This window comes from Chamaea fasciata, unplaced genomic scaffold, assembly GCF_029207755.1.
Source record: "Chamaea fasciata isolate MVZ Bird 193981 ecotype frontalis unplaced genomic scaffold, bChaFas1.0.hap1 SCAF_5, whole genome shotgun sequence".
NCBI lineage: Eukaryota > Metazoa > Chordata > Aves > Passeriformes > Sylviidae > Chamaea > Chamaea fasciata.
This window is the reverse complement of record NW_027094090.1, coordinates 14,810,475-14,829,949: the sequence shown is the minus strand read 5'-3', so window position 1 is coordinate 14,829,949 and position 19,475 is coordinate 14,810,475. Positions and strand designations below refer to the sequence as shown.

At 37.8% G+C, this 19,475-nt stretch overlaps 1 protein-coding gene across 7 annotated transcripts in view; it reads right to left on the bottom strand.

Moving 5' to 3' along the window:
- KIF21A (kinesin family member 21A) overlaps window positions 1–19,475 on the bottom strand; it is an 87,436-nt gene that overhangs the window by 16,623 nt on the left and 51,338 nt on the right. For 3 of the 7 annotated variants that reach the window (XM_066182922.1, XM_066182916.1, XM_066182918.1), the window contains 17 exons: window positions 19,223–19,307; window positions 18,931–19,048; window positions 17,587–17,775; window positions 16,484–16,683; window positions 15,980–16,087; window positions 15,408–15,476; window positions 15,087–15,298; window positions 14,275–14,428; window positions 13,715–13,915; window positions 13,286–13,387; window positions 11,368–11,533; window positions 10,859–10,879; window positions 6,973–7,033; window positions 6,697–6,751; window positions 5,104–5,312; window positions 744–854; window positions 93–221 (listed from right to left, as the gene is read on the bottom strand). In XM_066182922.1, coding sequence (XP_066039019.1) covers window positions 93–221; window positions 744–854; window positions 5,104–5,312; window positions 6,697–6,751; window positions 6,973–7,033; window positions 10,859–10,879; window positions 11,368–11,533; window positions 13,286–13,387; window positions 13,715–13,915; window positions 14,275–14,428; window positions 15,087–15,298; window positions 15,408–15,476; window positions 15,980–16,087; window positions 16,484–16,683; window positions 17,587–17,775; window positions 18,931–19,048; window positions 19,223–19,307 — 2,190 coding nt within the window. The remainder of the gene's footprint in view (window positions 1–92; window positions 222–743; window positions 855–5,103; window positions 5,313–6,696; window positions 6,752–6,972; window positions 7,034–10,858; window positions 10,880–11,367; window positions 11,534–13,285; window positions 13,388–13,714; window positions 13,916–14,274; window positions 14,429–15,086; window positions 15,299–15,407; window positions 15,477–15,979; window positions 16,088–16,483; window positions 16,684–17,586; window positions 17,776–18,930; window positions 19,049–19,222; window positions 19,308–19,475) is intronic. The other 4 variants (XM_066182920.1, XM_066182921.1, XM_066182917.1 and 1 more) reach the window with 2 other exon arrangements.

The following is a 19,475-nucleotide window of genomic DNA, read 5'->3' as shown; positions in this document are numbered from 1 at the left end:
AAGGGCAGAACTTCTACCAGACACTACACTGGAAACTTGAGCACACTTTGCAGTTCCCTGGTTGGGGCCTGAGGCTTCCCTTTGTGACTTACTTATCCTGCTGAACTGATGTGTTTCCCTGAGAAACAGTAAGACGACTAAAAACATTCATTTCATTACGGGGCCGGCTTGGTGGGGAAGTAGGAGGTGACAGACTAGCCTCTGGGGCTCCAGAATCTGAGCTACAAAAAAAAAAGAACATCTTCTTTAACAGGTTATGAATGGTTAGAAAAATTAAATGCAACATGCCTTAATCGTTAGATGCTCTTGTCTTAAGCAAATCATTCAGATTGTAATACTAGCTACAGTTATTTCTCAGAGAAGGCAAAAAGCTTAAGGCTGCAGAGTGCAAGATGGCACAATGTTCAAAGATTAAGCGGTAAAAGTGAAAGCTAAAGGCAGAAAACACACATGTGAAATGAAGAAATCCTTGTAAAATTGAAGGCTCTTAGAAATACTGATTACTTTGATTAAAAAAAATAATAATAATTTGCAAATGCTCCAAAGGACATTTTCTCAGGGCTCTGCTCCTGAGTTATTTTGTACAGAAAAACAACCTGGAAAAAGCCCCAGCCAACCACACATAAGCTGAGCAATACATATCAGCAGTGACAAACTGTCCTGGAAGAAGAGAAACAGAAAAATACTGATTTATTTTTCAAGAAAATTTTATGTCAGAGGAAATAAATTTAAAAGAATCTTACAGTTTTTGTTCTTTTGTCTTTGTCTTTTCCATTGTTTTCTCATAGACTTTCCTCTTGGTTAAAGGTGAAGGCTCAGTTATCTTCTTCTCTGGAAGAGATGGTTGTCTCGAACTAAAACAAGAGCAATCATTATCTCACTCTAAAGCCCTTCACAGAACTTTATTTCCTTATATTACCTATCATTCTCTCAGTGTGATTTCAAATTTTAGAACGTACTTAATCTATTATTGTCTCTCTTGAATTTAAGGATTACAAACTTGCTCTCACAGTTGAATATAAAAATGTACAAGTTATTAACGTTCAAAGTTGATCAACATATAGAGTCAGATCCTGAATAGTTAAAGGAGATTTACTAATTCAATAATAAAAGAGACTCACTAAAAGAAATACAGTGAAGTATGCATCCCAAATTAAGAGAATGGAAATTCTTAAATTTCAAATTCCACATTTGCATCTACAATAGACCATTTACAGACATGAAGAACAGCAAAATCACAATGATTCTTATACACAAATGACACTTTGTAGTAACATATTCATGTTAATTAGGAAGTGAGAAAAGGTACTTCCCATGGACAACCTGACTATTATAACATGGCATCTCTTTGTCCCCCACTTCCCTTCTCCCTTGCTTTCCATTCCTCATCTGTCTCTCCAGTTCTTGCTCTGAAACAATTCCAATTCAAAGTCACTGTGGTCTTTCTCCCAAACTTTTATTCCTCATTAAAATTAGCAAAAATATCAAGAGGACAATATTAAAGCTGACACCCAAATGTTGTCATTTCACCAGAGTCAGACAAAAGAAAAAGTAAAGGAATCTGAGTGGTCTCCATCCATTCTTCTGAACTTCCATTTCTCACTAGTTGAGCAATCACAAAAGCAAGATTTGTTTTGTTTTTTCCTATTTCTCTGTATTGAGAAGGATTTTTTCTATTAATACGACACACTCATTAAAATCAAGAAAGCAGATTCTAAAAGTATTTTTGCTCCACGCAACTCCATTAAGCAGATAAAGTTCATTTGGCAGGCCCCCTGCCTGACATGGTTACTACCATCAGTCTCAGAGCTCTACAGGTTCTGAATATGCATAGCTCCAACTTCTCTACATGCTTCCCTTGAGAGGAAGTCTGTGCTATATAAAATCCACCTGGAGACTGGAATACAGAATAATATGATTTAACATGGACAGCACAACCACGAACAGCTACTTGACTCAAGTAGATGAGACAGTCTCAAGTGACCACAAACCCTAACTGGAATGTGTGGGACCTGTAGGACCTAGTGCCAAGAACTGCATCTCAACCCTAGAGCTTCCTGAGGTCTTCAAGAGACAGGAAACGGAGGACAAGTGATTACCTGCCTGGTTTTGCACAGAAGCCTAGCACTTAAGTTATAAAAAAAAGGGTAGAACGCGGGTCCAATTACCTGAAGGCCAGAACACCCATTTCTTTGTAGGGCTCCTTTACCTCTAGGCATACTGTGCAAAGGACACCAAAAAGTTGGAACAGGACACACTCCCTTCCCTCTCTTTATGCTGGACCAGTATGCATTTAGGAATGCAAAAATCCTGAGATCACAAGGCCAATTCTGTGAATCAGGCTGACAGGTCTTCTTCCAGCAAGGATGAACAGGCTAGAGAGTCTGCTGCTAGGGTTGCTGATATGTCTGCAGAGCAGCTGCTTGATTAAATAAACCAAACCAGAAACTGGAACCCAAGCTCCTCTGCCTCACACTGGCATCCTGCATACTCAGACATGGAGGCACCTTTCCACTGTTCACTCTCTACCTGCACCTGAATCTTCCATCTTTGACTCCACAGTGGAGCATCCTGAGAAGAAGGTGTAAATAGCATCATCGCTTTCTGAATTCTTTTTGAAAGCCTGGGAATGCAGGTATTATGAAAATACAGCTGTCTTGCTGGAATGAACTTCCTAAGCACCTAGGGTAAAAACCAGGTCCATGATGTCAATGACCTAACAGAAAAGGAGCAGGACACATACCTACTTCCAGGTTTCCAGGTTTTAACATTTGCCAGGACATCAGACATCTGAACAGAGCTGACACAAGTCCTACAGAAGACAACTATACTCTGAAAAACTGCTGTAGATGAGTTGAGCATATCAAAGCATAACTGCACTAAACAACTTTGTGAACAGAATTCCAATTAAATAAACTGTTGGCCATATGTATTTAGGTGCCTCCCTAAGTAAGAGAACCACACAATGGTCTGGATTGGAAGGGACTTAAAGATCATCTAGTTCCAACCCCCTTCCCTTAGGCAGGAACACATTCCACTAGACCAGGCTGCTCTAAGCCCCATCCAACCTGGCACTGAACACTGCCAGGAATGGAGCATCCACAGCTCCTCTAGGTAACCTGTTCCAGTGTTTGACACTCGCAGTAAAAAATTTCTTCCAATATCGCATGTACACCTACAATCTTTTAGTTTGTACCCATTACCCCTTATCCTATCCACAAAACCCTTGTATAAAGTCCCTCTCCAAGGACCATGGAATCACCACAGACCTAAGAAAACTGAGGGGGTTCCAGAGTGTACTAGTTTGTACATATGCAGACACCTAAATTTGCACCTAAACATATAATTAATTTCTGTCACTTTGAGAATCCATACTGTGGATTACTGCTACAGCCTCTACATCCCCGAATGTTGCTTAAATAAGTGGCACAAGGGAGAAAACATTTATTGCAGGTAAGATCACAATCTGCTCCTGAATAACATATTTTATTACAAGAGATATGCTGGCACCACAGGCCCATAAGGGAAGGCCAGTTAGCTCACAAAGAGAAGCTTTCTTCCACGATGACCTAACCAGCAAGAGTTCTAGTTTTGAAAAAACATATACACTTGCAGTGAGAAAGTCACTGCAGATTGATTGTGGGAATTTTTGATCACTTATCACTTACTAAAACATGATCAATAACAACTCAATATGTGAGGCCTACTGCTGACTGAATTGATTTTTTTGATGGTATGTAACTCTCAAATGCTTGCAGAAGGCAGTTCTGGAAAAATCCTATTTTGCCTTTTTGCTGGCTCACTTTCATAAATGGATACATTCTAGAATATGGAGTGAGGCAAAAGTTGGTATTACCTGAGTCTTGGATGTCAGGTCATAACACTTGATGTTTTAGATCTTGAAGCTTCAAAAGTCTCTACTCATCTCATGCTAACTGCTGAAACAAGTGGGTTTTCTCCACCTATGCTCACCCTCAAGAGCATTCTTTCCAAGCAGATTCTATTTGCACTGCAGCCATCAGCATGGGTTAATAATTGCTGTCAGCAGTGTTTTACTGTTCGTGATTGCCACCTCAAGCACATGCCAGAAAAACATAGTAAAAAATACAAATTGCAAATGTACATTAGGTAGAGACTGCTATAAAAATATTATGCAAATAGGACAGATGAATATTAAAAGATGCTTAACTCTAGAACCTGTAATATGAAGACAGCTATGGGACACTGATTTCCACATCACTGAGTGTGGGAAGTGCATTCAATTTACACGAGTTTCTGCAACACAGGAGCTAGTACCCAAAAAGCCAAGAAACGGGTCTCTAGAGCAGTGAAAGGCTAATAACCAGCAGTGGTAATGGTAGATATAAAAAGAACAGCAAGAGCAAGTGAGAAGAAGAAAAAAAAAAAAGTGCATGTGAGAGACACCTGCTGGTCCCAAAGTAAAAAGACAAAAATATTTTTAGCTCTATTTAGAATCAAGAGATACTTTCAGTTAGCAAAACTGTTCTGCAGGTAAGTGTAACCTGCAAACAGAAAGGATTTTTGAGGATTCATAATATCTAGCATTTTCCTTTCAACTTTTTACTTGCATACTCTATTGTTGCAGAAACTTCTCCAGTACAAGCATGGTCCATACAAGACAACTAACAAAGATTTTTCCTAATAATTAGGACCATATACAAATACCATGTTATATAAAGTTTTCAGGTTGGGTTTTGCTGGGTTTTTTTCTAACCTCTCTGCTGTTCTATGCAGATTCTCACTACCTCCCTAGAATGTGCATTTCCCATAACACTAATATAGCAAACTATTCAAGGTATTAGAGGGGTTTTTCCCTCTACATAGAACACGGTTACAATAACTTTACTATAACAAAGCAACTTAACAGAACTTACATCTTCAGTAAGAACCACAGTACTTACAACACTGCATTTATACTTTCTAGAGTGGTGATGGTAGAAAGGAAGGAGCTTTGTCAGTATTATTTAGTAAGCTTCAAGTATATCAACCTCGTTTATAAAGTTAAAATAATAGATTACAAGAAATTGGCAACATGCATTTTTCAAAAGCAAAGGGTAATTAGTACAGCATGGCCAAACTTACATGCTGCCTATCTTAGAAGGTAAGCCAGATGGTGGAGGTATAAACTCTCTGTCCCTAGCAGAAGTATCATGTGTATCAGCAGTTTCTTGGGTTTCTGGAGCTGATGCACTAGAGCCAGCCAAGGCAGAGTCTGCAGCACTGCTGTCAGAGACCAGGTCACTGTTGGCTGCATACAGCAATTCCATCTGGGTGGTGGTCCTGCGGCGGGCCTGCAGACAGACAGAAAACAAACTGCCACTTAAACATGCGATGGTGTGTGTCAAGAGTCCTACACTCAAGCTTATCATCAGCTGGTAATTAGCATCCCCCTCAAACACTTGGCAACTGCCTTTGGAAACTGAAGCTCAACCTCTGTTTTTGGGCAATGATTTCAGAGGAGGCAATTCAAATTCAATGGAATGAAACACTGATTTGACAACTGGTTTCCAAGGCTATCCTTTCAACCAGCTGCCCGTCAATACTATATGAACACAACATTACTCACCTATGGTTTATCCAAATTAAATATTATAAAGCAGAGAAGAATAAAGCAAAGTGTAAATTTAAATAGCTACAACTATACTGGTGTGACTTCTAACATCAATGCTTCTTCTCATATACAAACTTTACTTCTTACTAAGTTTAGGTCACCTCAAAAGTCAACATGAATTAAAATTTATTCAGAATTTCAACAATGTGAAAACAACAGAAAAACTCACAAAGAAGCTACACTCTGCACAACACAATGATTTTTAAAAAGTGGATCATACATGTTAGGTGCGATTTTACTGTAAAATAAAGATCTATTCCTCATGGAAAGAAAGACCGATGGGGAAGACAAAGATCCAATCTGAAGAGTGCCATTACAAAAATGACATGCTTATTTCATTGCATTTTCAGACCAAAGTCACTTAAACAGCCCAAACAGCTGCACACCAAGGAACGTTACCAAATAATGCAACAGCCAATACAGATGTTTTCTTCCAAAGCCAATTGCAGTTGGAAAAGTGGAGGCTAAGCTTCTAATTACTTTGCAAACTTGGTTTATGCTCCTGTGAGCACAGAGGCAAAATTGCCATCAGTGCACATTTCCAGTTCCCACTGCCATTAATATTAAACTACAGTCAGCCTAGATATATTACTCCAATGTCAACTGTTCTTAAGATCCTGGAGGTCAAACTTTTATTTGTTTCATAAACTTCCTCAAGATTTCTGTGACAAATTGCAAACAATAAGCATGTTCACAGTTCCCTCGGGCAATAGCATTGAACTGCAGCCTAACTAATATTAATCTGCAAAACAACACCAGTTTGGAGTGCAAGTACCTGGAAGAACACATCTCTTCCTGGAATTCGAATAACTTAACCCCCAAATACTGAAGGAGTTATTTTTATCATAGCTTCTTAGAGAGGAGTGTCACATAAAATCATATTGCACAGATATCACATGAAAAGTACATCAGTTCACCTTTTGCACGTCTTCATTCATCAAAGTCTCTTGGTCAAAGCAAGGGCATTCTCCAGAAGGTATCATTAAATTATGAATTATTATACAATCATAGAACCACTTAAAAGCATGTAGAAGAATTATCAGCATCATCATTGTACATCCTACCTTGCTTTTGGGCTTGACTTCACCACAAAGCTTCAAGAGATCTGAAGATAATGAACTAAAAGAAAAATTGCATCACAGTTATACTTTTTTTTATACACAAAGTCATACTTTTTGCAGATGTGATTTTTATTTTATTCTTCTTTCTACTGAAATCGTGGGCAAAGTATAATGGAACACTGTTAAGAGATATTTTCTAAAGGATACATGATTTTGCATTACAAAAGGAGTAAATTACAGTAATTTTTCTAGAATCAGTAGCAACAAAGATTTGCTCACCTTCCTTCTGTTCCAGGACTATGCAATGGGGCATCCTCATCAGTACTATCTTCCAAATTTTCTAGAAAATTTCCAAAAGAGTAACATTAGATGTGAAGGCTTTAAGTGCTATACAAAACAACTCAGACAATGTTGAATGTAGATGAACAGAGAACAAAAGATTAAGAGTCAAAATATCTTGACTATTTTCTATCCAGCCCCCAGTGAATTTTCCCGGCACATCTACTAATTTTTTTCATACAATCTAAATACATCATACATCTAGGCATACTGTGCCAAACATGGTCCTCTATCTACTGTAGCAGAGCAACAGAGATGATAGAAAACAGAAATTCTAGAAGGAAATCTGAAAGAAAGCAGATAAAGCAAAGAAAATTATATGCAAGACATGGGAGATGTAAATCAATGGACAGTATGAATGTCTCTTTCTCCTCTTTTTTTTCCATCATCTTCCTCCAAGACAGAATCAATCTGGCTATAATGAAAAATAAAATTATATTTTTAACTAGCTAGTGAGCTGAGGCTCAGCCTCCTCTGATACAGAGTGCCACCTTTTGAGCTGACAAGAAGCAAGCACTTTATTAGTATATAGGGATTCGTTTCAAAAGAGGATGATGCTACCACTTTAATATTATAGAACGGCGTCCTAAAGAGATTAATTTCTAAAGGAAGCTGTTCAGTAGAAATGTTTTTGAACCAAAAATGGGTACTCAAACCTGTCCACAGAAGACAAAACCAGCATGCATGCCACACACTAACACTGTCAAACATCCAATTAACATGTCTGCATGCAAACTGTGCAAAACATTAAGCTGAGACAATGAGTCAAGGGCACATGTACAATCAGTTTCAAACTTCTGGGGAAGCAAATCCCCTAACTTGCATGTTATTCTAATAATCCATTTTAGGCATAGATCAAGGACATAGGTAACACATTTTTGCACGCAAACTCCTTTTTTTTTTAACATACTCATGAAATATTAAGGATTAAATAACCTTGTAATGACATTCCACTACACCTCTTCTTTACTAGTAGAGACACTGAATTTCTTTACTTAATTTCTGTGAAAAAGCAGATACCATTTGCAATATATTTGTACCCATACTAAAACAGGTTTGTCTATGTTTTAAGTGCAAGCTCATGCTTTGGAGAAAGGAAAGAAAAGATCTGCAGCTTTCAGTTGAATTTTGAGAAGGAAAGAGAAGGAAAATACTGCCTTTTGTGTGTGCTGCATCAAAACATGCTTCCTGAAAAAAGTTAAAACCATTAACCTAGAACAAACACCAACAATGCACTTCAGAGTTACTCACTGCTGTATTAATCTTAATGATATAATCTTAATTATCAGGAATACAACAGTATTATAAAGAAAGCAGGGTCACAGGAATAGCACTGAATTTTTGGAGTTTTTTTGTTCCATCCTGGATTTGAGGCCAGATTAAAACTTTTCAATACTTATTATTATTATTACTATTATTATTAGTGTTGTTGCTATTATTGCTATTATTGCTATTATTATATGCCTTCTGCAAAAGTGGGGATTTTGAGTACTGCTTCTTTCAGTAAAACAGAAGCAGCATCCCTAAAATAAATGTAATTTAAAAAATATAGGATTCCTATTAGAATTATGTTACTTTATCCCCTCCTCATAAAGAACTTGTGATCTCTTTTAACAGGTAACTAAGCAGAAAGTGTAGAATGACCACAAAAGATGGGATTTTATTTGCAGGCTCCCTCTAACGTGACCTGATGAGTTTCTTCAGTTTGCTTGCAATTCAACACAGCAAGTCTGCCCAAAGTCCCACGACAGAAACCAGTGCATAGAATCAACAAAAAGGTAGAAAAAGTAAGATTCTGCAAGAGTGAGAAGAGATGAAAGGAGAAATAAAGTTAGTAAAGACACTAATGTTTGCAGGAATAGCTGCCAGTAAACCAATGATTGCAGAACAGGTGGAGAATTTTCTGATTATTCGTCTTCATCCTCATGCAGTAGCAGCTGGATGGTACCAGAACAATGTCATACATCAGCACAGTTCACCCAGAGAAGATGACATTTGACCAGCCCTCTCAAAATCATAGATGGTTGTGAGTCACATCCATGAATGTCCATATGTCACAGGTGGGAAGGAAAACCAGCTCCCACAATTCCTCAAAGAGGAGTCACTTGAACATTCAAAACTCAATTTTCATGGTCATTTTAACTCTTCACAAGAGCAGATGGGATAGTGAATGGCAGCTAGTTCATCCACCAAGGCCAGTGTGCACTGAAAATCCATTCAAGTCAAAACCTGAGACTGTGATGTACTTTTTTGCAGACTGAAACTTCTTCTTGTCTACACTTGAATGCAAGTGCACAACTACACTGGGGAATATTCAAGCTTTTTTGAGCCAAGTATATTCAAATGGCTAAGAACTTTTGAAGATACTGATCTGAAAGCAGGCATCAAGAGGGCGAACCACAAACGCTCTTTGCTTGGGATAGGGTTCTCTGTGCTCTGCAACTGAGATGTCAGGCATCCTGGTGAGATAGTTCTCAGGATCTGCTGCCACTCACTTCTACCTACAGGAACTGTGTCAGGCCCCGCACCAAGAGAGTCCCTGCAAACCAGCTGGCAACCCCAGCATCAAAGCCTCACTACAGTGGTGTCTGAACTCCCTGCAGCCCAAAAAGGTTTGGTCACTAGTGATCCACAAAACACAGAATGCCAACAGTTGGGATTTCAGCTTGGACCTAGGTTTAGTGCACATATTCTGCTGCATTTCCTTCCTATAAAGTGTTAGCAGAGTGCTGAGTGGCTTAGATACTCTGAAAGCCTCAAGTCATGCTTGCAAAATGTTAAAAAGCTTCTTTCATGAGATAACACTCTACAAAAAATCTGATGACAGAGCTACTTTTTCAATACATTTAGCAAGTGACTTTTCATTGCTTCAAATGTTGTTAATAAGTAAAAGCCTGTCCAGAGCTAAAGAAAATGCAATGCTGTCAGAAGAAACAATGTTCCAACAGGGGTGAACATGCACACACATTTAAAGGCCTGTTCTAGAGACCCTGTGATACTACAAACCACTGAGGTTCCTGAATAAATAACTGGCTGCATGCAGCAAGATTCCCTGACACAGATCTTTAGGTGTCACCCAACAGGAAGCCAGTAATGTTCTCACCATCCCTAGATTATGATCTAGACACTTCCATGTAGATTTGTGCTCTTGAAATGCTGTGCAAACTACCACAGGACAGCATAATGTGATTAAAAATAGCACAAGACAACACAAAAGGAATTATGACTGCTAACAGGAATATTTTTCTCAGGTTCCAAATACAGCCAATTTTTTAGAGGGAAGAAAATAAGCTTAATTCATTTGGGAATAACTTTAAAGCAACAGCAACAAGAGACTTATCTCAAAATCAGTGAAGTCAGTAACTTAAACCCAATTGAAAAAGTGAGATCTAATCCTGCATTCTGTACAATGTTTACATTACCAAATGATCTATCTCCAAAAAGTTTAACATTATCTGCAAGTTAAGAATTACCTTTTCTTCAAACCTAAAAAGATGAGCAGAATTTGTCACAACAGTAGCATATCACAAAATAGTTTTATGTAGTCTGAATATACTTTGGGTTTGCAAGCACCAAGTTATAAATTTGAAATACAGCTCTGCTTACTGTCTTCACTTTTAACTACCACAAGGGCTACTACCATGAGAGCTAGGGGTGGTTTCAGAAAGCAAGAAATGCTCTTTAAGCTCATGATAATGAGTACATTTACAGAATAGTTCATGCAAACTTCACACGCTCACAAATTCTAAGATGCATCAGTTAGTGAACATGAATGAATTAGTAACTCATGCAGCTGTACAGTACACAGAAAGCTAAACATACTTACCCAGTGGTATGCTATCTAGGTCTGTGTAAATACAGCAACAAGGAAAAAAAAGCAACATTCCAATCAAAACAATATCCATTTACAAAAAGAAATAAAACAAAAGTACCCAAATGTATTCTAAATTTTTCTCAGTATCATCTCATGAGAAGTAGAATAGATGCCGTAACGACATAAATTGCCAATCCAAAATTCCTAACATATGATGACTGAATGGGATTGAATTTTCAAATTTCACATTCAGAAGTTAAAATAACTCCAAATTGTAAAAACAGCAAGCAGATTATTTACATATAAAAAAATCTCAGTAAAAAAAAAAAATTGTTTTCTATATTTCACTGCTGAGAGGGTCTCCTTAAAAATGTCATATATGCACGTCAATTGTGAAGTGTAAGATGTTAAAATACAGCATCTATTCAGAAAAGAAATAGTCTACAATGCCCAGTACAGCATGCACAAAAGGCAAACATGACATGCAGCTGACTATTCAGAAAAAAAAATGAAAAGACTACCTTGCAAAGCATGACCCAGAAAAGCATCAAGTTCAGGATTTAATTCAGCTTTTTCTTTTAGCATATGAAACAGCAGTTGGTTTTGAGTAGCACTAGTAATTTCTGTCTGCTTAAGGCGTCCCTCAAGAACTTTGATCTGAGCTTCTTTCTGAGCTGCTTGGAGACCCTAGAAGAAAGAAAGATGACACATGTTTTATCACAACCCTTGTTTTGCAAAATGAAAATTGTCAAAATTAAAAAAAAAAAGCTACAAACACAAACATCGTGTACATTGCAGCCACCTTCTCACATCCTGAAGATCATGTGTCAACAAAGGGTCTTTTTCTTTCCTTCACCTTTTAAAGAGACTCATTAAGCATTCCTTTAACTTGCATTCCTCAGACTGCCTTGCAAATATGCATCTAGTGGCTAAGTGGGACAGGACTCCCAAGTGCAACTCAGAGTCTTTGCATTTTTTTAGAGTACCAGGCATCTGAAAGATCAACACTTCCACTTTTCACAAATAATTGCTTTGTAAAAAATTACTACCTATGATACTCTATGACAATGAACAAGGGGGAGATGAAAGTGGGACAAGGTGGGACCCAGAACTGTAATCTTTCCTACACAATCACTCAGTGAACTTTCGGCTTCTAATGAAAGATCTTATGGCCTAACTTATGACAGAATTCATTCTAAGGAAACTTCCCTCAATCCATGGACTGGTTGGAATTTTTTAGTTGTAGAAAATATAGCCAAAGAAATTTACAGGGGAAGGTTTCCAAATAGATTTCCCAATTCCAAAAGGAACAGAATGGAAAAATCAAGGTACGGACATCTTCTCAAAGGCTTATAGGGCAACAGTCGACTTTGAGTGCTAGTGCTTGAGTAACAAGTGTAGCCCTATGAATTTACTACATTCAGATGGAACTTAAGCTACGTATCAATAGACACTTTCTGCAGGTGAAAACAAACAATAGAATAGACAGTAGGTATGACTGATTTTGAAAAAAAAAATCCCTTCAGCTTTTCTGTGTGATAATTACTATACAAAAAGATGATAGAATCATTCACATAATGGAGCTTTTTGTCATCATAAAGAGAAATTGTTAACAGAGTGAGTCAGAGGCACCTTTCTCACATTAACTCAGTTGCAAGATCTTTAGATCTTTTCAAACACATCCAAGTGCTGAAAGAATATTACAAGATTTGAAATTTCCAAAAGCCAGCGTGATTGTGGGAATTTTCTTTACCCTTTCTTTTCTCCTCAAATTTTTGGATTACCTGCATAGTGGTGAATCAAGAATGCAAAAGAAACCCCAGAGAATTGGTCAGGGAACCTGATGCAAAGACAGTTTCAGTATCATTGAAATCTTTGATTTGTCTCAATGAGACTGAGTACCATCCTCCAGACAGAAAGAAAAGCAGTAGCAAGAGCAGGATACATGTGTGCACAGGGTTACAAGCTGTCAAATACTTATTCAGAATATCTGAAAGAAAACGTATGCCCCCAAGACTTTCAGAAGAATCCCTGTGGCTCTACTCTGATTGAAGTATGTCATTAATCAACACATAATTTAAAACAAATTTTTGGAGGTTCATATTTGTACAAAGTGGTTGAGCCAGTCTTTTAAAAAAACATTTGAGCTCTCTTCAGGAGTTTATTGAAAAACAGAGATTTATTTGATTACAAAAAGCTAGTGCTCTCATAAAAACAGCATGAGCTAATTAATACAGTGAAGTAGGCTCTACTGGGGCTGGAAAAACAGGCAGTAGGTTAAAGAGGACAACAGATCTCAAGAGAATCAGCATAACTCAGTAACATTAACCAACTTTGCTTTGTTTAACACACTTTAGTCACATCTTTATGTCAGCTCAACACATGTGCTCCCGGCACATGCTGTAGTCTGGCACACACACACTTCACTTAACACATTACCTTATTGATACCCATCATAAGGAAGTGATCAAGCAAATATCGAGCTTCTGTCAAAGTGCAAGCATTAATCACTGCTGTTACATCCAAGGTCTCTCCTTCTTCCTATGTGCATAGGAATAAGCCCAGTCAGATTGTGAAAAAGTCCCAAGAATTATATTAATTTATTGCCAGCATACTAGAAAGCAACAGCTTTGACATTTAAACTCTTTGCAGCCTTAACTTGCATTACATTATTGACACTAAAACTCAGGTATCAATTGTATAAATTTTCATCTCAAACTTCACATAAAAGTTTTTACCAATCTTCACTTCCTGGCTCAACAACACAGACAAAAAACCCCTAATTTCTAAATGAGAACATTTTCAAGGCTAACCGAGTTGTGTTTTCTTGTCCCCATTTTACCATTTTTGCAATAATATTTGACCTACCTTTGCTTCTTCCATTTGCATAATGTTTGCTTGGCAGTCAGAAATGCTGTCGTTAATGTAGTCTATATTTGCAGTTACTGATTCCATCTCCTCATTTATGTTTTGGACATTTCTATCTGCTTCACTGCCACCCCCACCCTTGATGAGCTTCTCCCTTTTCTTTGAAAGCTTATCTCTTCTTTTGGTGAGTTCTTCACGTTGCTGTTTCCCACAAAGACATAATATTACAGAAAAAGGAATTAGTAAGCCCTTAGAACATTGAAGTGCCTTTTTGTTTTCCTTCATTTGCTACAGTTTAACTAACATATGATTTCCATAGGAAGAAGTTACAAAGGTGAATACAGTAATTTTTTGTACATGATGCCACTAATGTGCTTCTTAGTTCTTACTAAGCACAGCAACCCCATAGTTCAAATGCTTACTGGAGTCTTCACTGACTGCAGTAGATTTCACCCACTTTGCCAGTGCTGCCATAACAGCTATTAATTTACAGCAACGTATTTGCAGTGCTCCCTGTTTAATACAAAGATACAGCCAACAGTGCACAGCAGATCACCCACCGTAAGCAGCCTGTTCATATCTGCCTCCATATTGGAAATAGTCATCCTCTGCATAATGATATCAGTCACTCTGCGTTCCAGTAGCTGCCACTTCATCCTGGCTGCCTTGGAGGAGTAAACTCTGCTTGTCACTGCTTTCCGCTGGTACTTCTTTCTGTGATACATTCAAAAGAAATATACAGCTAAGTCTAAAGTAGTGCAGTTATAAATTTGAATGTTGAAATGATCAGGCTGGAATATTTTTCACAAACAACTTAAAAATTTCATGCAGAAGTTCTTGTAGGTTTTCCCTGCACCAGAGAGCTGCCTTTATCCACTCTAACATGCTGCACCTGAAAAACAGGTATCAAACACTGCACCTTTCATGACGCACTATTGAGTTCAAATCCCACATAGGTGTTGTTCCCTGTTTAACAAGGAGATCTGCTTCAAACCACAGTGAAAAAGCACAAATAAACCGGATACACTGAACTGCTTTTTCCAACAAGTTTTCCTGTGAACTCAACACTGCTGGTATTGGACCATCAAGGTAATTTCTCTCAAAGAGCATATTCAAAAACTCTCAGGATTTCAAAATCCAGTTTATGTGACTTGTCCTTTAATGCCATTTTTATTATTATATTATTGTCTTAAACTCGGAAAACTGAAATTGCATTTGATAATGGTAAAATGCCCGTTTTATGAGCATTACATGATAACAGTTTGACAAATAACAGCTCCTGCAGCATATATCATCACACAACACTATGTGCTACAAAGTCCACACAAATTTCAGTTCTTAGAAGAGTGTCCTAGAAAGTTTTAACCTTTACCCTGTTCCATTTGTTGCAGTTACAGACAATGCTTGAACCCTTGCAAGAGGAACTCTCATCTTCTGCTGTGCTGCTGTTCTGGAGCCATCATGCTCTCCTGACAAACTAGAACTTGCTTCCTGCGTGGAATGCTCAGGCAGACTCAGCTTTCGACTCACTTTTCCTGCCACTTTATCAGACAGGGGCCTTACTTGCCGACGAAGGGCTGTGACCTGAAACACAGTGCAAAGACACGATTAACTCCCCCAAAACAGAGTTCTAAGTTACAGCAATACAACATCATTCTGTTTTCAAAGATTCATCACTGTTTTACCACAGTACCTCTTCAGTTTTGCGACGTAAGATAACTTCTTGGTTTCTTTTCTGAGCTTCCAGAAGCTTGAGCTGATGCTGTGAAAAAATAGGACCAGCACATTATATTTTTTCTATTATCTCTCACAAGGACAGCATTGTATAAACAAAAAAAAAAAGACCTCTACACATTAATACAAATCTACAAAACTGCTGTGACATGAAGACTCAACTAATGATTGTTTCTTGATCTTCCTAGTGCAGAACAAAAATAAATGTTTCACTGTATCAATTCTATCAAAAAGAATAATTCCATGCAAGCAAGGTGGTAGCAACAACTTTGTGAAGATTCACTTATCACTAATTCGCTGATAACATTGATAGACATACACAATAAGCACAACAGGAAATGGAAAACTTATCACCTGAAACTAGGAGCTGTGTTTGTATGGAAATCAAACCAAATTTTGTGCATTTTCACTGGTAAAAATATACAGGTACATGCCAGCCTCAGTGAATGCATACACGTTGTGTGCCTGCAAGCAGCACATCACAATGGCAGGTGCTTATAGCAAATGAAAGTTCTTTATCTGTCAAATCACCTCTCGTTTGCGTTGCTCCTTCTTAAGCTGTGCAATCTCTCTGTTTCTTCTAGATTCAGTCATTCTAGCTTTCTCCTGCTCTTCTTTCATTTGTTTCATCAAGCGAACCTGTAAAGAGGTCATCACTTAGAAAAGCGGTTCATACTTAAGTGCTGCTCCCTGCACCCAACCATATAGTTTTCTCTTCAGATTGGCATTTTCCTGTATATTACATGCTTTTAGCCATTTACCTCTTCCATCTAATGTCTTCTTTCTTCACTCAGTGCAAAGTAACAGCTAATAAGCTGTGCAAGCTTATGCATATGATACCTTAATTTCTGTTCATTAAATCTAAAAGCCACCCTCTCCTCTAGGAACAGCTTGGTGTTCTTACCTCTTCTATTTTCAGACTTTCAAGCCAATAACAGCAAGAACAGAGTTATCAGGTAGATGGATGCACAGGAGATTTCAACCCAATTTTCAGTAAACATTCATTGTGCAACACTTCAATTTACTGAAATATACCTTGGTTTTCTTCATCTCTGTCACCTCCTGCTGCAGTTTCTTTAGCTGCTTTTCATACTGGGACTGATTTTTAAGCAATCGTGCATGTTCCTTTTGCGCTGTTTGAAGTCTCTGCAGTTCTTTATTCATGGCTTGGAGTTTCTTTTCATATTCTGACTTGATTTTTTTTGCCTTTTCTTCTGAATAGGTCTCTACAGAACCTGGAGCAAAAAGGAATTCTTAATCTGCTTTTGTTCAGGGTACTTTTACTTTGCCAGCCACAGCAGATAACTACTTCCTCCGCTCTAGCATTATCTGCAATACCTTTAAAACAACCTAATTTGTCTCTAGGTCCTGCCACCTGCACTGCTTTGAACTTTCCACCTCGTATGCATTCTGAGATAAGAGATCAAGTATTAACACTTTCCTCTGACTTCTTTGCAACAAATCTGAGCACCTGAAAGCACAAATACACAAATTCATACATATGTACACCAGATTATAACAACACTCCTAAAAGCCATCAAGCCTCTTTGACACTGATCAATGGGGAAGGTTTAAGGAATAACAGGGGAACAGCAAAAGCTTAGACAGTGTATAACCTTAAAGCATATACAGTGTATGTTTAAAAGAGAAAAAACAAACAAAATACCTTCCACAGCACTCCCAAAGTGCAGTTATTTGTGGCTTGGGAGTCCTGAGTCATAGGTGGATTGTCACTCAATACTAATACATATTCACAAAGGTTTGGTCAGTAAAACATCTCTGAAAGGTCACTGAACCTTGTTCTTATTTTTATGCAAATAAAAAGAAAGTGGGGAGGAAACAACACAAAAAAACTCCTTTTAATTCAGGAACTATCTCCAGGATTATGAGACCTCTCAGAAAACTGAAAATGCTAATTCACCCAAATCAAATACCTGTCAGCAGCAATATATGTAAAAAAAAATTTCTCTCCATTCTAATAGAAACTAGAATGAGTAAAGAATGATTCTCTGGCATTATGGGTACAAACCATATTTCTGTTTCCTGCAATTTCTCATCAAATTTGAAAAAAAAAATGAAAGAAGAAAACAGTTCAACTTGAACCACTTATTCAGGATCAATGATTTTGTACTTCTTACCCAGGTTTTGAAGAACCTGATCTCTTTCAAGCTGAGTGTCTCGAATTTTATGTTGCAGCATCATTAGTTTCTCTTCATACTGTTTTTTCAGTGTTTGCAACCTTCGCTGGCTGTTTTCTAGCTCATCTATGAGTTTCTGCTTAATGGCGATTTCACAGGTGATATTTGCCAAGTCAGCTTGATAATTTTCTAAAACAGAAAGACTTCTGTTAAACTAACAGCAAGGACCACATGATTACAGATACTCCTTGCAATCTTAGGGTCACTGCAAATACATATTGTGCACAGGAGGATTCCACACAAATCACAATGCACCACACAGACCTCTTATCTACAATTCATGTTAAAGTCTCCTTCTTAAACACTCTCAATCCTAGAACTGGGGAAGAGGTAGTTAAAGATGTCACACTGGATCACAGTTGCCTCTATGTTGTAACTACTCACATTTAAATCACAGCATCACCAATCTGACCATCCCCATCCAAAGGGCTTCAGGATTTCAGCCACATCTCAGGGCTGAAGAATAACTGTCATTCATAAACCCAGTAAGTTATAATACAAAAAACCGACTGCTGGCAGACTCCAAATGAAGACTTTCCCCTCTCTAACCCTTAGAAAGACACAGTCAGAATTCTCACAAGAGAGACACCATCTCAGTTATGGAAGTGGAATGGTCGAGGGAAAAAGTAGGAGGAAAAAGCAAGGAAAAAGTACTAACCCACATGATAAATTAATGAAAGTTTAATTAACTTCTTTAGCCAATTGGGCTATTTTTTGTTTTAGGATTATGTGCCTAAGAATAAAGATATCAGTTGAGGATTACTATTTTTCAGGTACCCACTAATGGTTTGTGTGACTCTTAAACAAGAAGAAACCAAGAGATTTGGTCTGCCCACTTGGCCCAACTCACACGAGAGAAGTGCTGGTGATGCTGTTTCTGACTCTCACCATATAAAAATGAAGAAGGCTGACAGGCTTCCAGCCTTTCAAAATTAAACTCTTCTCAATTTCCAAATGAGCTGATAGGAGCTATCACCTTTGTGATTAGTCCAGAGACATAAAAATAAACCAGTATTTAAACCTTACACTTTGGATGTCTTAATCAAGGAAAAAACACATTATCAAACACCAGATGGCCTCTGGTCAACTCAAAACGCATACAGAGACATTTGATTAGCTGTTTATTACATGTTTTAGCACCATAACTAAAAAAATAATTCACTGAATATACTCTTCACAGAGAATTACAGACAGACAGTTGACGACACACTTTCTTGCCTACCAAGACCTGAGGTTTGACAGATATTATTTGTAAAACTCTACAGAATATTGCACTGACATCACCTTTTTCATCAGAGTCAGAATCTGATTCATCTGAGCTTTCAACAACTTCCATATCATCTTCATCCTCATCATCTTCCTCTTCTTCATCATCATGATCGCTGACTTCCTGAATTTCCTCCTACAAAACACACAGATATTAAAGCACCCCTACATTTTTCCATGCCTCAATCATTTGTGACTATCACTGTGAAGCTGCAGTATTCACCGAGTCCATCCCTAATTTTCTTTCTATAACCTTGTAAATCCTTAAACAGACAATGAACAAATAAACCAAACACTTATAAATACTTACAGCCTCCAATTCATTATTCTCTCTCTCTGAAGTGCCTTTTTCATCTCTCTTCTCCTGCTCGTTGTCTGTGTTATCCTCTTTAACACTAGTAGAAGAGGCAGACACAAACTATTCACCAACTGAAATGGCAAGTGTTTCCCATCCCCCAAACCAGTAAGTTGTAATTCCAAATACAGATGAAAATTAAAGTGTAGTTAGAAAAACATACAGGTGTTGGGCATGGGTATAACACAACTTCCAAACTTCTGCAGAA